The 17,167-nt window shown below is 39.8% G+C and overlaps 1 protein-coding gene across 3 annotated transcripts; it reads left to right on the top strand.

Annotated features, from left to right (window-relative positions):
• Positions 1-2,294: 2,294 nt before the first annotated feature.
• On the top strand, positions 2,295-16,027 carry zbtb44 (zinc finger and BTB domain containing 44). 3 transcript variants are annotated; one of them, XM_086036812.1, is made up of 6 exons: positions 2,295-2,353; positions 6,279-7,376; positions 7,724-7,808; positions 8,888-9,039; positions 11,207-11,507; positions 13,858-16,027. In XM_086036812.1, the coding sequence occupies exons 2-6, from the start codon at positions 6,311-6,313 to the stop codon at positions 14,267-14,269; spliced, it is 2,016 nt and encodes a 671-aa protein (XP_085892938.1). In that variant the 5' UTR covers positions 2,295-2,353; positions 6,279-6,310; the 3' UTR covers positions 14,270-16,027. The 3 variants fall into 3 exon arrangements, with proteins under 3 accessions (XP_085892938.1, XP_085892936.1, XP_085892937.1); XM_086036810.1 differs by lacking the exon at positions 2,295-2,353 and adding an exon at positions 2,890-3,144; XM_086036811.1 differs by lacking the exon at positions 2,295-2,353 and adding an exon at positions 3,924-4,167.
• The last annotated feature ends 1,140 nt before the right edge of the window (positions 16,028-17,167 follow it).

The following is a 17,167-nucleotide window of genomic DNA, read 5'->3' as shown; positions in this document are numbered from 1 at the left end:
GAAACCATCAGTTGTGTTGAGAAGAGGTAAAGTTGGGATACAGAGAATAGCCCTATTGTTGTAATCAATCCATATTGTGGAAACAAATACACAATGAAGCAAAAAAAAAAAAAAATGGAAACAGTCCATCATTACTTTAAGATATGAAGGTCAGCCCATCCCCCAAAAAATCAAGAACTTTGGAAGCATCCCCAGGTACTGTTACAAAGGCCACCTATCATTATGATGAAACAGGCTCTCAACAGGACTGCCTCACGAGAGGAAGACCTAAGGTTACCTCTGTTGCACGGGATAAATTCATCAGGGTTACCAGACTCAGAAACCGCAAGTTAACAGCATCCCAGATTAGAGTCCGCCTAAATGCTACAAAGAGTTCAAGCAGCACACACATATCAACATCATCTGTTGAAAGACGGCTGCAAGAATCTGGACTTTGTGGTTGAATTGCTGCAAAGAAATCACTTCTAAGTAAGACTAACAAGAGGAAGAGACGAGCTTGGGCCAAGGAACACAATCAATGGACATTAGATCTGAGGATATCTGTCTGATGAGTCCAAATTTGAGATTTTTACTTCCTATTACAGCTGTAGCTGTTGTGAAATGTGCTATATAAATAAAATTGTATTGTATTGCAATGACTTTGTAAGGCACAGAAAAAGCGACTGAGGGTTCTGACGTGTGGTTCTCGCAGTGAAGTATGGAGGATGAAGTGCGATGGGGTTAGTTTGCTGGTGACACTGTTGACATGTTTCCCAACCTGAAGGTTGTGGGTTCGATCCCCGGCCATTGTAACCATGTCGAAGTATCAATGAGCAAGATACTGAACCCCCTCCTGATGCTGTGTCATCAGTAGGTACATGAGGTACAGTGTGAAGCGCTTTGAGTACCAAAGGTAGAAAAGTGCTATACAAATGACAGCCCATTTACCATTAACCATTTGAAACATGCATTTTAGCAATATTCGGGTTTTGAAAGGCCATGTAAAGACCCACAGAAACCCAGATATGCTCATATTCTGTTTTTTAAATCCCCCAAAAGATCCCTGGGTTTCTATCTTCCAACCTGAATATTTGGTCATGTGTTTATATGGAATACCTAGAAAAGAACATTGGTTTGTGTTCTACAAACCATCTGCAAGGAATCTTGGTCTTTTGAGTATAGGAAGTACTTAAATGTGCAGCGACTGGCACGCAACCCACCCAAAATACAGATAAGTGCTCGGCACCTCTGGGAACTAAAGTCTGTTGGAGAACCATTTCAAGTGACTATCCCGTGAAATTGATTGAATGCCAAGAGTGTGCAAGTTGTATTCAAAGTAAAAGGTTCCTACTTTGAAGGATTTAAAGTCTAAAACAAATTTTGGTTTGAACATTTTTTAGTTTAGTAAATGATTCCTTACGTGTTTCTGCATAGTCTGGAGGACTTCAGCATTAATTTACAATGTAGGAATGAACAAAAATGTTGAATTTGAAGGTGTTTCCAAACTTTTGACTTTATATTGTTTGATGAGTTCAAACATTAAAGTGGGAAAATTGTGCAAAAAAAATTAAGGATTTGAGAAGAGGACATATACACTTTCACTGCACTTTAGATATAGACCACAGCGTGTTTCTAAAAATGTTGGTGCCTTAGCCTGGCACTACTCAGAAAAAGTTCAGGATGTCTGCTTTTGGACGAAATTTCAGTATGAACCGGAAATGAACTACAGTTGATTATACTGCAGATAAACTAAATATGACCTTGTCTAAACATTTGAATGCACATGTCTACAATGCTTTAAACCGTTTGTACAATTTGCTGTTTAAGAAGAAGGGTTCATAACAGGTGTTGGGACATAAATGAACCAATAAGTGTCCAAAGATGTCAAATTCTATGCCTTTCCGTGACTCTTCCAGTAATCTTTGCACCTCTTCTGCAACCTTCTGATGATAATGTGACACTTAAAGCTCAGTGGCCATTTCTGTTCAAAAAGATACAGTTTGAGGCCTTGGAACAGGAAGGTATTTTTGATCAATTGTTAGGTGTTGTTGAAATCTGAAAAGCATGATGAGAGGAATGATTAATAAACACCAATAATTGAACCAGAAAATGTACTGGTTGGACACTCATCACAACTCTTTCAATTAAACTTGAATTATATAGCACTTTCACAACATCTGCAGCTTTAACAAAGAACTCTAAAGAACAGTACTTCCGCTTTTCTCTTTGAATCAGTTGTATATGAAAGCGGAGTGACTCAAAGCCTCTTTTCACCAGTTCATCAAAGATGTTATGATCACCGCATGCATGCGGCGTCATTCGTGTCTGCTACAAGCAACATTTTTAATTCCACAAGTCACTGTACTCTCCGCTGGTGAGTACCATACACATACAAAGAACACCTGTTGTGAATTTTGCCATTCATCTTAGAGAACAACAATTTGTGCAAAAAGTAGTGAAACATGTAACAGATGGACATCCATTCAGTGCATTTTAGGGTCATGCTGTAATATCTCCCAAAAGCCATATAGCCTGTTCCTAACATTTTGAGTAGTGTTACAGGGACGAATATTGAACATTTATTTGACTATTATTCATGCAGTTGAGAACCACATCCATAACAATAAGCATAAGTGAGCATAGATAACATAGATAACGTGGTTGAGGACCACAACCACAACAATAAGCATAATTGAGCATACTGGAATGTTTAATACTGTTCAAGAATGTTTTATAACAATGCTTGCGGTGGTATTTATGTTTCTCATCTTGTGGCAAGAGTTTCCAAGGTCAAGGCAAATGTTAAGACAAAAGTTTAGGTAAATATTGGGATGCTATGTGGCAGTCAGTTGGGATGTTGGACAATGAGACTTCCTGCTTCTTATAGTACGGTACAGTACAGAAGCGCGTTGCATTGTGGGCATATAAATAAGAGCGCCGAAAGGCTAGCCGGTCTAACAAAGGGATAGCAAACGGACTCTTTAAATGACAAAATGGCATGATGTGAGTTCGAGTGAGCGTTGTTAGAGCTGCCAATTCGCCGAAATAACGCTGGGGATGTAAGCGCTCCGTGAGGAGCGACAAGACACGTCGCGAGCTGCTTTGTGTCAGCTCAACATTTTGCATATTCAGGCCCGGCAGCTAGCAGAGGCCTCGGACTAGAAGGTAAACATCCTTCTTGCAGTATGTGTTTTAGTGTCATTCTTATGGTGCACGATTTTTATACGGCTATTATGCCGGTTAAGCCTTTTTGTCGGTTGTTGGATGCTGGCGTCTACGCGACGGTAAGCTTCGTAGCTAACGTGCTAGCTGTCGTGCATCGCTCGGTACGTGGAGGTAGTCAGGGTATCCACCGTCAAAGCGGAAGTTCATCACCCTAAACTTCGAAAGAAAAGCTTTTGTTGAATAGGAAAGAAAAACAAAGCGCGTGTATTTGCTGTCGAGACTGTACCATGCATTCATAGCAGAAGATGAGTGATGCAATTGGAAGAAATATAAGTCTTAGGTCTTAGTCGGCAAAACAATATTTTATCACAGAGATGTTTTAAATATGGACATCTACGACATAGGAGCCGCTTGGTAAACTTGAATTAATTAGCGTAAAAGCATTGGATGAGAATTGAACACTTTGCTGAGACTTACAAATAGAATACATGCCTCTTATTATAACAAACTAGATATGCACTGTAGAATAAGCGGTTTGGAAAATGTACGAATGGATTTTTAATTTATTCGATATTAAGCCATCGCCATTCATGCTGAATGCACCATCCTTACTCCCCCCCCCCCCCCCCCCACACACACACACACAAACATTCATTTTCGGGGGTGATAGCAGTGTGCAAATCAGTCGGAATAGCAAACTCCGTGATGTGTTTTATTTAGACAGGTGAAACAGGATGTATTTCTTAGCTCAACCGTGATTACAAATGGGAACTTGACACTTAGCGGTTTCTGCTAAACTGTATTGTTGGGAGTTTTTAAATTTAGTATATGTTCGTTTTTGGAATATGTAGCTTTCTCTTCCTCTTCTTAGTTAGTCTGTTTGTCTTTTTGGGAGACAACGGCTTCAATTAGCCTTTTCCTACTTGTTTCAGCTGCCTGACCACTTGCTAGTAGTATGTGATGATAGTTACAGTGAAAGGACCAGGTTGTAAACTGGACGCCGCCATCACGGGTAATTGAGAGGTACAGTGGATGTTAACTTTTGGTGTAATGTTTTACTATTTTTAGTAAGTAAATATGAGATGTTAAATTTAAACACAAATACTTACAGTCTGATCTACATTGACCAATAACAAGCATCTTTCACCACCTGTGGCCTATTAATTTTAGTTAAAACAAAAAATAACCTCTTAGTTTATGTTTGCCTCCAGGTTATTTTTGCCTTGTAAATTTGACATTTATTCACACGTTGAAGTTTTATTTACATCACCTTACAATTTAGCAGAGAAACCAGAAGAATGTTTTGTGAATTCTGTACAGTAATCCAAACCATACTCATTTTGTGTGTCAAATTTAAGTTCTGTTAAAACTTCTCCATAGAAACGCCTGAGAGGCTCTTGAACACAGATAAATTGACATTATATTAGAGTCTATTCTTTTTTAGTCCAAGTCTGTAATTCACTTTGCTTTTATTAGGCCAGTTCAGCCCAGGAGTACTTTTATTTGGTCTGTGTGTGTGACAGGGAGTGTGCTTTCCCTACAGGAGCCCTTATTCTCAAGCTTTTGTTTGATGGAAAATCTCATGGCTGAGAGTCCACATGTCTTACAGACAGCTGCTAAGCATCCTGTAGTTCACTGGCCTCCACATGAGCCTGGCCTGCCTTGATTGTTGTTACATAACTTGGCATTCTGTCTTCTACGCTCCATTCACTTATCACCCACCCCCTTTTTCCTATGCGTGTATTAATGTTGCTGTTTAGCTGTCCACAATGCTCTTTTGGTTACTGAAGTTACTGGTAACCGCTGTCTATTAAAAGTTAAAGTCAACAAACAACACTGTGGACTCACTCTAAACTTTAATGGCATGTTAGAAATATGAGGAGCTAAGCCTTTTGTTTAAAATATATAAGGGGCCAGCAGGTTAGGGTTAGTCACTGCACATATTGTGTACTATTCAACAATACGACATTGGAAAATGTGCACTATTCAACAATACGACATTGGAGAAATCCAAAGATTCTGTACCGTATTTTTGTTGTCTATGTTTTATTGTGGACCTGCCAATGTTTTTGCTTCTCTGTTTCCACTGTATTTTCCGATAGTATTGTTTTTTTTTTTCTCTCTTGTATTTGTATGTGCAGGGTTGCCAGAGTTACCTTGAAATAGTAACTGTTACTTTACTGATTACTTGATTTTAAAGTTTACTAAGTTAGATTACAAGTTACATTATAACGTACATTGAGCAGACACTGACAACCCTGCTTAACATAATAATAACAACCGGTGACTGTTGCATTTGACAGATAAGAATAAAGGATAAAAAAAACAGCCTTTTTGACTTAAAGAAGGCCGTCGCCTGAGATTGATAATAATGGGGGGAAAAATAGTCTTTCTATACTTTTTTTAACATGCTAAAATAAATAATTAGCTAATGGCTGATATGGCTAGCCACTCAGACCTTCGCTGCCGAACTTCTCTTCCTCCGACGCCAGATCCATACACTTAGCCAACTACACCTAGCAAGACATTGCTATTTTCGGGACTGTTGCATTTTATTAAGCAGAGAAACCTGGCTACACTCTCAGATGTCCGACACGTCAGTGCAACTGTACTAGGCTAACATAGCACAAAGTGAAGTTTCATCACCATATTATGCTGTCCAATAATGCGCAGACTCGTGAGGATGAGTGGTTCCGAAAATGGATGGATGGATGGATAACAAATGATCTGACACTGCACCTTGTTGTTGCTGTCATAATACAGTAATTAGTACTGGCTTTGGCTCGTTATAGTGTAGCTGTGGTGAGAGATATATGTAATAATTAGTTTTTATTTTGGTCTCTGAAAATGTCTTCAAATAAGACATGCAAATTTGCAGGCATTCACCGCTCAGTGAGATACGGACTTTACCGGACTGTCTGGCCAGTCGACTTTGACATGATTACTGGCATGCGCTCATGAATTTCACAAGCAAGTGACACAGAGAAACAGGTTGTTTGATTGAATATCTATTTTTTAATTGTTTAAGTACAAATCGGGTAGTAAAACATGTATAGTTATGGAGACTTGTAAATGATGACACAAGCTTACTCCTCTGTAAGATGATGTACTAAATACTTTGTTTGTCTTTGTAGGACACATTTTCCTCTATGTTCAGAAGACTAACATGGGAGTCAAAACCTTTACCCATTGCTCGACATCCCACAGCCAGGAGATGCTCGAGAAGCTCAACACTTTGCGCAACCAAGGTCACTTGTGCGACGTTACCATCAGGGTGCAAGACAAACATTTCCTGGCCCATAAAGTGGTCCTGGCCTGCTGCAGTGAATTCTTCCGTTCCAAACTGGTGGGTCGGCCCGAGGAGGAGGACAAGTTTGTGTTGGACCTACACCATGTGACAGTTAGTGGCTTCGCTCCTCTGCTGGAATACGCCTACACATCCACGCTCTCCATCAGCACAGAAAATATCATCGACGTCCTTGCGGCTGCGAGTTACATGCAGATGTTCGCTGTAGCAAGTACGTGTTCGGAGTTCATGAAGTCCAGCATTCTCTGGAGTCCGAGTAACAGCAGCAACAGCACGCTTGCAGCGGGCAAGCCCCTTGAGGCGGCACCTGAGAGTGCCTCTTCAAACTGTGCCCTAACGCCACTGGATGGCAGCGTGTCACCCGTGTCATCTGACTGTAGTGTAATGGAGAGAAACGTTCCTGTTTGCCGTGAATCACGCCGGAAACGGAAGAGTTTTGTAACCATGGCTTCGCCTGAGAGTCCCCTCAAATGCACCACGCAGATGGTCACTACCTCCCCCCAGGTCCCAAATCCGTCCCCTTCCTTTTCAGACAGCACGGCCCAGCCTGTGGAGTCCTCCCTGGCCTTCCCATGGACATTCCCGTTCGGCATTGATAGGAGATTCCACTCAGACAAAGCAAAGCTCCCAGAGAGCCCCCGGTGCCAAGAGCAGGCGGCAACAGTTACTTCTGAGGTGGTGGTGGTGGGTCGGCGACTCAGTGACTTTTTGACATGTGAAAGCTCCAAGGCAGTGTCGCCACCTGGGCCGGCTGAGGAAGAAGATGTGAGGGTGAAAGTGGAGCGTCTCAGTGACGAGGAGGTCCAAGAGGCGTCCTCCCAACCGGTCAGTGCCTCCCAGAGCTCACTCAGTGATCAACAGACGGTGCCAGGAAGTGAGCAGGTTCAGGAGGATCTCCTCATCAGTCCACAGTCATCATCCATAGGTGGGGTAGTTAGTTTGTAGCTACAAAATAATACTTTTTGGCTCACGGGCTTCAGTTAAGTTAAAATGCATCTGCACTCCACCAAGTTCAACGTCAAAGTAGGTGTATCTTTTCCTTAGTGATTATTTAACGGAAACGGATGCACTTAGACCTGTTCAGTCTTTTCACACGCTCCACATAGAAGCATTTTGAACAAATGAGTCCCCAAATGTGCAGACTTTGAACCCTGTCATCTGTGATTGTCACTTTTATCATTATCAATTTAAAGATACTTTGTGAGTGGAATGCATATCATAAATTCAGAAAAACACGCACGACGTATTTTGAATGTGTTTTTTCTTTTTCAGGATCAATGGATGAGGGAGTGTCAGAGGGCTTGCCATCAATTCAGAGTACCTCTAATGCTGGAGGACATGCAGAGGATGATGAAAGGTATCGCAATTTGTTTAGACTTGCAACAAAGCAAGTCATTAGCTGAGTAGACTATAAAACATGGCGCAAAACTCGAAAGTGGATGTGACACACCTGCTTGAGTAATGAATGGTGTTCTAAAGTATATTGCTAAATCCATCCCAAATATGTGATGAAAGTAATGTATAGATTCATAAATATAGATTATAACTAATGTTTTAAAACATAGGCTGAACTGAGAGAGGGAGGGTTGCCCCTTTGTGGGAGTTGTCACAGCTGACTTCAATCATGGCCAGTCAAAGCGGCTCCTTTCATTCTTTTTAAATGCAGTGTGCTAGTTGCGCAGACATGCACTCACATCTGTGCTGTGAAGTGGGCACTTGGAGAAGTGCCTTGGCCATGACACACATACAATTACACTTAAAACAAGCCAGTGTACTATCCAAATGAAACAATTTGTTGTTAAAACCCTATGCAACAACAAGCCTACTGAACAACTAGGACAGTCTAAGAAGATTCAAGAGCTGTATCACGTAATAATAGTGTTAGTGCTCCAACTAACGATTCTTTTGATAATAATCGATTAATTCGTCGATTATTTTGTCGATTAATAAATTAAACGGATACGGAAAAACATCTCAAAATGTCCTTCCCTGTATTCAAAATCAGTACATTATTTCAAATTTACAGTGCAGAAAATAGACAGATATAATTCAGTTAGTGGTTTGGTTCGTAACGTGCAAAAAAGAAATAGGCAAACATTTTGATCATTGTTTTCCAAAGTAAAGGCAAATTTTATTTTGAATGAACACAAAAATAATCAGTCTGCTTTCATGAAGGACAACAGCAATATAATATGAACTGTTGAGAAGCTGAAATTCCGAGCATTTTGACAATTTTTAAATAAAAAAAATCTAAACAAATCCTTGATGATCAAAAAGAATTACGGATAAATTTGCAAATCGATGAGTTATTGAGTAATCACTAATTGTTGCACCTCTAATAATGGTTTGTTAAAATTGTTTAACGCATTGTTTAAAAATATGTTATTCATTATTTTGCAAGCTGAAACTTTTTTTCCCTCTTGTTTGTTGTTTCAGATTAGAAGGTATTCAGTATCCATACCACCTCTATATTGGCCCTTCAGCCCGGCCCGGCACCAATGGCCCTGACAGGCCCTTTCAATGTCCAACCTGTGGAGTTCGATTCACACGCATTCAAAACCTGAAGCAGCACATGCTCATACACTCCGGTAGGTAAAGATGCGAACTTGACATCATGATAATTTCAGAGGGAAAAAAAAAAAACGGTGGTTAAGATATCCGGATGATGTGTTACCCTCAAAATGTTGTTACTGTGGCTTCCCACGCCAGTGACTAAAGTATCTAAAGAAGTGAAAATGCAATACTGCATATAGTGACTTGTGAAAGTATTAGTCCCCCCGTGAACTTTTTGACCTTTGCCACATTTTACGTTTGAAACATAAAGATAGAAGTGTGATTTTTTTTTTGGGGGGGTGGGCTGAAGAATCAACACCAAGTGGGATACAATCATGAAGTGGATCAAAATTCAATGATAATTTAAACCTTGTTTTTTCTTTTACAACAAAGCAAAACTGAAAAGTTTTCACCACCTAGCTTAATATTTTGTCGAACCACCTTTTGCTGTGATTACATGTGCAAGTCCTTTTGGGTATGTTTCTATCAGTTTTCCAAATCCATAGACTATATAATTTACTGTATGCCCATTCTTACTTGCAAAACAGCTCAGGTAGATTAGCTGAAGAGCATTTAAGTGAACAGCAGTTTTCAGATCTTTCCACAAATTCTCAATTCTGTTCTAACACCTGTATATGTTTAGTTTTGAACTATTCCGTTGTATATTTTGCATTTTGTTTCGGATCATTGTCTTGTTGGAAGGAAAACATCTGTCCCAGTCTCTCAGGTTTTATGGTTAGATTACAACAGGTTTTCTTCCAAAATGGCCCTGTATTTGGCTCCATCCCTCTTTCCATCAACTATAACTTTCCCGTAACCTTGCCCTCAAGCCAAATTAATATTTGCGAGTTCACAAAACCCAGAGAATCCTTTTTGAGCCTGCTGATTTTCTAAGATGCTAACACTGGCGGTGCAGACCAATCACAAAGCAAATAGTGTGTTTGGTTTGGGGGCAGGATACGCGGCTCTGACGAAAACTTTTCTCCGTTGACAATCAAATCGCCTTCATTCAAAAATCAATGTCATGTTTTTTTAAGACACGGTTTATTGCAAAAATAACAACTATCGCTCAACGCCATGATGCCATATGTGTGCCATTCATCGAGATAACAGGACTCAGCTGTTCAAGGCACGTACCGGTGACGACATTTTCATCCGTTGTCAGTTTTGGTCAAAACAAAACTTTGATAGGTGTGCACAAGTTGCCGCATAGCCCAATCACAGTGAAGTCTTGTACTGAATGTCCCGACTTTCCCAAGCAGATCACATTGGAGCAGTTGCAGATTGATACATTTGAAAAATGTAAACATCTGTGATTCTCATTTTTGCTACTCAGTGGGGTTTGATGAAGCGCAAAATGCAAATTTTGACTCGCAAACTGCGATGCGAAAACGCTAATTTCGAGCCTTCCTTAGACATACTGTGCATGAATGAATGAATTAAAGTGGAATTACACCCCAAAATAAAGAACAAAATTTCGTTATATCTGGAAAATAATGGGTGAAATTAGGGTGACTGTAAACCCAGAACCTGTGAAGGAGAAAGGTTGACTGTACAATGATTCTGAAGATTTGATGCACGCTATTCACATATTGCTGAATGAAATGTGTCACATTAGACCAGCTGTCTACCCTGCACTGGTGTTAGGCCTGGTTTTAGCAGGAATTTTATGTCTGGATCAACTTTCTGCCACCAAACTGTCACTCTGTCAGGCGCCTCTTCAAGATGCTCCGTATGCTGTGCCGGCCCGCCCAACTTGGTTGCCAAATTGGCAAACACATACAGCTAGCCTAAGATACCTATACAGTTGCACTGTGTACAAAACACATTCCTGCATTTTAATGGCCATGTCTAATTTAGCCACTGTATTTTGACCATGTGCATCAGACAAACCAGGTTTTGCAAATTTACGATACAGTTTTTCTTTCAAGTCCAAATATTATGTTTAATATCTACAATTGTCAACATTTTGTGTATTTGGGCAACATTTGAGTCTTTTGTCATGCTCTACTTATGAAGTATAACCTTGTACTGTGTATGTATATAAGTATAAAATTGTGCTGTGATTCATTAAAAGGACTATTAACAAGGGGGAAAAAAACACAAATTGTTATTAGAATCCTCCAATTTACATTTCAAACATGTCATTTTCATTTAGTGAAATAAACTGAATCTGAATGGATTTTTCCTTTATTCCACTAGGCATTAAGCCTTTCCAGTGTGACCGCTGTGGGAAAAAGTTCACACGGGCCTACTCCCTAAAGATGCATCGGCTGAAGCACGAAGGTAAACGCTGTTTCCGGTGCCAGATTTGTAGTGCCACATTCACGTCCTTCGGTGAATATAAGCACCACATGAGGGTCTCCCGACACATAATCCGCAAGCCGCGGATTTACGAGTGCAAAACGTGTGGCGCCATGTTCACCAACTCTGGCAATTTAATTGTACACCTGAGGAGTCTGAACCATGAGGCATCCGAACTAGCAAACTACTTCCAGAGCAGGTGAGGAGACCCCATCATTCACTCAGATCACATTGGGGTCAGAAAACACCTACTGTATATCATATTGATTTCAGTATGTGACATTAATGTACTTAAAATCTGTTTTCGTATTCGATACATACTTTACAGTACATATAAAACACCTCTATCATATTGATATCAGTAAATGACATTAATGTACTTTAACATTGTTTTCTTATTCGTTTCATACAGGATGTATAAAACACTATTGACATATTGATTTCATGTGACAATGTACTTTAACTCTATTTTTTTTATTTTATTTGATACTTACATACTTACAGTACTTATGTAGACAGAGCTGCCAACTGTTGCCGGTTGTCCGTATTTTATTTACGGAAATCACTGAACGCGACCTCGTTATGGCCGTAACGTGGTGTTCCGGTTATTGAAAAAAATTTATAAATCACCCGTCACATTGCCCAAACAGGTTGAACTTGAGCAAAAATACTTGGTAGATAATTGCAACTTCCCTTGGGCAGCTAGCATCTTAGCATGCATCAATAATACAATAGCTTCATGGCTATGTGTTTATGAGCTAATTAAGAACAAGAGAAATATTCCGTAGTTCAAGTTTTGGAAGTGTGAAGGGCCTTAAAATGAAGACACCTCAAGAGGAAACGGTTGAAATGGTAAACTATTATAAATGTTGATTAATGTTCAAATCAACATCAGTTATTATCAGTTGTTTTCATGATTCACTTGTTAGATGATAATTCTCAAGAAGGATTTGAATGATTTCATATAGCTCAGGAAGTAGACATTTTTTTCATATTGACATTTAACGATGTGCTCCTCCACCTGTGGAACAAACCACCCCGGATATCTGAGGTCTGCTCAAACTCTCGGTTCATTTATATCAGGGCTGAAAACATTGCTTACTGCAGAATTCGCAATGTCCTTTATTCTCATCTTCATCCATTTGCACACTATCTTTTCATTTATCTAGACCAGTGGTCCTCAACCTTTTTTCTGCCACAGTCTGGTTCATATAAGAGGTCTTCTGGTATTGTCTGTGAAATGTACCCTTCTTTTTCTTCTTGGGCATAGGCTCTTGTGTTTAATTCTAACCGGGAGCTTTCCCCGTTGCAAAGAAACTTTCCAAATACGTCTGTTTATTTGACTCATTTGCTAGCTTGTGCATTTAATATTAGCGTTACGCGATGGAGACGACACGCGTTAAGCGTCAGTCATAGATGGATGTAACGGAGAGAATCCGGTCACTTTTCAAAATGAAATACTTTTCAGCCTCGGATAATAAATAAAATAATCACAAGTACTGTACTTTTTTTTTTTTCTTTTCTTTCATCTGTGCGGCCCGGTCCAAAGTTGCCTGCGGCCTGGTGGTTGGGGACCCCTGATCTATACTGATGCTTGGTTTTAACCATTTTAATCTAATTATATTATATTATTTTTGTATGGCCGTTAATATTTGGTTTCTCTTTTTGTCATGCTTTTAATGTTTAGCACTTTAAATTATCCTGTACATGAAATGTTCTTTAAAAATAAACTCACCTTGCCTTTTAGTTGGTGAGAAACATTATTATTAAAAATCATTTGTGGTAAATATTAGTCAGATAACCTAAGCTGTTAGACAATTGTACATGATTTCAAAAGCAGGGCAAAGTGGTCTAAATCTAATTCTACACAATTCACCGGCTTTCCTTTTTTTTTTCGTTCCAACTGAAATGATTCCAACTGAAGATCTGTGGTCACCTGCTTGCATGCTCCACTGCATTCATCGGAAGATGTGTTTTACAGCAGTGTGACGCACAGACCAATGTAAACATTGATTTATCAAGATTCCTCTATTTAACGTAGTAGTCACAATGATTTTTAATTTTATTTTTTTACCCTCACTGTCTCATTGACGATGTGACCATTTAGGAGCAGTCTGGAGCTCGGACTCACATGCATGCCGAATGGATTGCATACGTCTGCTCTTTGATATGACCTCACTGACTTGTGAGATGCTCACCTTCCTCAGAGACACAGACAGGAAAAAACTTGAGATGAATATCATATTTTGTAGTTTAGCTGGTTTCAGTTTTGCGTCGCGATACTTTGAAAGGACTTAACCGTGTTTTGATTGTGTTGGTGAGAGGAGCTACCAGTAGTAGCAAGTGTGCATCTCTGGTTGCACTGTAAGACACAGCAAGCCTTTTATAATGACATTTGCCCTTTATAGGACTGCATTTCAAATTATTTCACCGACCTCCACGAGACTGGAGACCAAAAACAATATCTGTTTATCATATTAAATACGTCAGGGTAGAAGTGAAAGGACTGTGATGTGTTTTGTCCCCCCTCCCCTCCCCTTTCCTAATAGTGATTTCCTCGTGCCCGACTACCTGAGCCATGTGCAGGAGGAGGAGGAGGAGGTGCTGGGAGTCCAATATGAATTGGAAGAATCCCATCACCCTGTCTTTGCGGGCAGCACCTCCACATCTACTACCATTCCCGCCTCGTCCTCCTCCTCAGTCCAGATGCCCGTCATCTCCCAGGTGTCCTCCTCTACCCAGAATTGCGAGAGCTCACCCAGCTTCCTTTCACCCGATTCCATGGATGCCCTGGAAGCTCCTGTCTCCTTCAAGATGCACGCTGGCGGCACTGCCGCCTTGGCAGAGGAGACCAAGGTGGACAACAGAGAAGGAGGCGGTTCACGCAAAGTGTTTGACCAAGAACATCATCGGAGGCAGAATATCCAGGCCAAGGAGTTGGCTTCTATCACCAGTGAGTGATTCAAGTCTCCTTCTTGCCCATTTTGTCATGTGACTTGGTAAAATCCGAGGAATATTGACACCAAAAGAGGTCAAGTGGACATGTTCGCATTTCCAAACATCGCTGACTGAATCATGGCAAGCTTTCCCAAGACTTGGGCTATCCCGGTGATGGATTCACACCATAAAATGAATAATTTAAGGTCCTTTTTTTTGTGTGTGTGTGTGTAAGGGTTTGAAACAAGGGTTATTCATCCCATTTGACGTGAATGCACTGCCACTGGAGGTATGCGAAATTCTAGCCTTGTCCTTTTGGAAAGTGCCTGAGAATTGATTTTTTTTTTTTTTCAATTTCCTTTACGATGATAATGTCAGTTTGTACGGGCACACACCTGGCTTTTTCTGTCTTGTCGCAACAGGCATTTACATGTCAAGATTGTCTCTTGCAATATCTATAAATGTAGTTTCCCGTCTGAGCGCAGTACGTGCGGACTGCTGTGGAAAAATGATGTCAGGTGTGTGTTTGTACATTATCTTCAAGAGAATGCATGAAGTACCTTTCATGAATGTTTAAAACTTTAAGTGATAGCTCCTCATGAATTTTCTGCTGTTTTTTTTTTTTTTTTTTCTTCAAGCCAACTCTGTGCTCCAATATACATCATGTAAAATTATCAGCATTGGCAAGTGCTGAACAACATTTAAAATCAATTACACAGTTGTGGTCTAAAGTTGTGGATTGCCTCACAAATCCATCTGACGTTGTTTGGAAAATGGCAAAGGAAACTAAACTTTAAAGGCGATTGTAAGCCTTTTTGGTCTGTCACTTCTATTATGCGTTAGTCAGATCAGTAAGTTGGCGATCAGATGATGACAACGCAAAACCCTCCAGTGTAATTCTCTGCTTTGCTTCTTCACTAATGTTGCTGCTTTTCTATTTTGTACTGAAAAACAATTAGCATTCTCTTTTTTGAGTCAAACGTCAACACACACATACGCACAACAAAAGGCATACCACAGTTGGAAAAGAAAAAAAAAAAAAGCAAAAATGCTGATTACAACAATATAGAAAGCGGCGTGAATCACAAATGTAAAAAGTGACGCAAAGTTAGTGAAACACAACATTTCAACGGCTGCCAAAAACCTTTGGGCACGACTAGTAGTAGTAGGTGATACCTTCGTATTTCAACTTGCAAGGTTTTCAAATAAATCCTAATGTAGCATTTACTGCCTGTTGCGGTCCGGCTTGCTTGTCATTTGATATGTGAAATCTTTCTCTCCGTCTGCTTATGTCCTCATTTCACACTCTTTTCACACATGATCTTATTTCCTATTACGATCTCCAAAATGTAATAGCAAACATTTTTGGATTCATGTGTACCCATAACCAAAAAAGAGAAATGAACAGCTGGATCACATCAATGTTTGTGATCCTATTTGTAAAGCCACTAGTTGCATAACAGTCAAGCAAAGGATGTTGCATGACGGTTGGAATTTTGTTCCAACATGATTGTCTTTTCTCAAACTGTTCTCCCTGCGTGACGATGATCCCCAAGCACACGTGTGGCTGTTTCCCCATGGCCACTTTTCAAAGCAATTGCTTGAGAGATGTTATACCATAATTGTTGTTTTGTTGGTTGTGTGATCAAGAATATGTTCCCAGCTGGCCCACTAGTTGAAACACGGCATTTCGATTAATTTTGCGTTTGTGGAATATGAGTAAAGCAGCAAAATCCAGACCTTTTTTGCCATCACAGGGGGCGGCCATTTTGTCACTTCTGTCGACTGAAAATGACATCACAACTGCTCAGGGCTCTGGTAACGACCAATCACGGCTCAGCTTCAGAAAACAGGTCAGCCGTGATTGGTCGTGGCCTGAGCCCTGAGCAGTTGTGATGTCATTTTCAGTATACAGAAGTTACAAAATGGCCGCCCCAGAGATGGCTAAAAACGGGTGGATTAACTCTTATTCCACAAATGCAATATTTATCAGAATGCCTTGTTTCAACTTAGAGGGCTTGCATAGAACATATTCTTGAAAAAAACATGTTTGGGGTGACCTCCGCTTTAACTTCTAGATTTTGCAGCTGCCACTTAAAAGTTCAAATAGGACGTAAACCTTTTTCTTATTTTTATTTTTTGTAGAAGAGTTCAATGTCGAGATGAACATTGTGTGATTGTGTAACTGTTTTATTTTTTTCAAATTCACTGAGTGCTGTCTTAAGATTTTGTGTCACACTGTGCCATTGTGTCAGCCACATTTTCAAAGTTGTGCCATTTGACTTTTTGTCTGACTAAAAATCAAGCTCTTGCCCATAGGACCAAATGTTCTCTTATCTCATTTGAGGATTTGCCATGGCAATCAATACTTGCACATAAAATAAAGAGATAATCATTAGAAGCGGTCCATGCAGCTTATTGAAGGGGTTCAGCTGTTTCCCCCTTAAAAATTAAAAAACAAAACAAAACTGTACAATGTTGTGCATCAAAGAGGCTAGCCTTAGTAAATGGACCTATTAACTCTAGTTGCACATTATCAAACATTTTTACAACGTTATCGCCATTTGTACATCATATGTTCTTTACTTGTTGTGTCTGTGCTGTCTGTTTTTCAACTTTTTTTTAAAAAAATGTATATGAAAATGCTGCTGTTTGCTGAAAAGTGCCCCAACTATTTTTTTGTGAACTAATACTGTATGTGTGCAATAAATGGACAGTTGTTGTTTTGAAAGTTAACATGCTCTTACTGGAACACTGAATTATATATGTATTTAAAAAAAAACAAAAAACAAAAAGAATGTATCATTTTATTTTTGAGAAAAAGCACCCATTTGATCTGTGAAACAAGGTGTTGGTTCCGTTCTGCTCCTTTGTGTTCATCTCTGAAGTTGCATGTTTATGCGATGTAAAGTTGAGAGCACT

The sequence above is a fragment of the Filicampus tigris genome, chromosome 7 (genome assembly GCF_054856515.1).
Source record: "Filicampus tigris isolate MCC_2025a chromosome 7, RoL_Ftig_1.0, whole genome shotgun sequence".
Taxonomy (NCBI): domain Eukaryota; kingdom Metazoa; phylum Chordata; class Actinopteri; order Syngnathiformes; family Syngnathidae; genus Filicampus; species Filicampus tigris.
The sequence above is the reverse complement of the archived record's forward strand: the minus strand, read 5'-3'. Positions and strand labels throughout refer to the sequence as shown.

Bases quoted from the DNA above. Each gene is read 5' to 3' on its own strand.
- zbtb44 (XM_086036812.1), top strand. From the start codon at position 6,311: ATGGGAGTCAAAACCTTTACCCATTGCTCGACATCCCACAGCCAGGAG. The intron at 7,377-7,723 runs GTGGGGTAGTTA...TTTCTTTTTCAG, and splicing joins TCCACAGTCATCATCCATAG to GATCAATGGATGAGGGAGTG. The intron at 7,809-8,887 runs GTATCGCAATTT...TTGTTGTTTCAG, and splicing joins CATGCAGAGGATGATGAAAG to ATTAGAAGGTATTCAGTATC.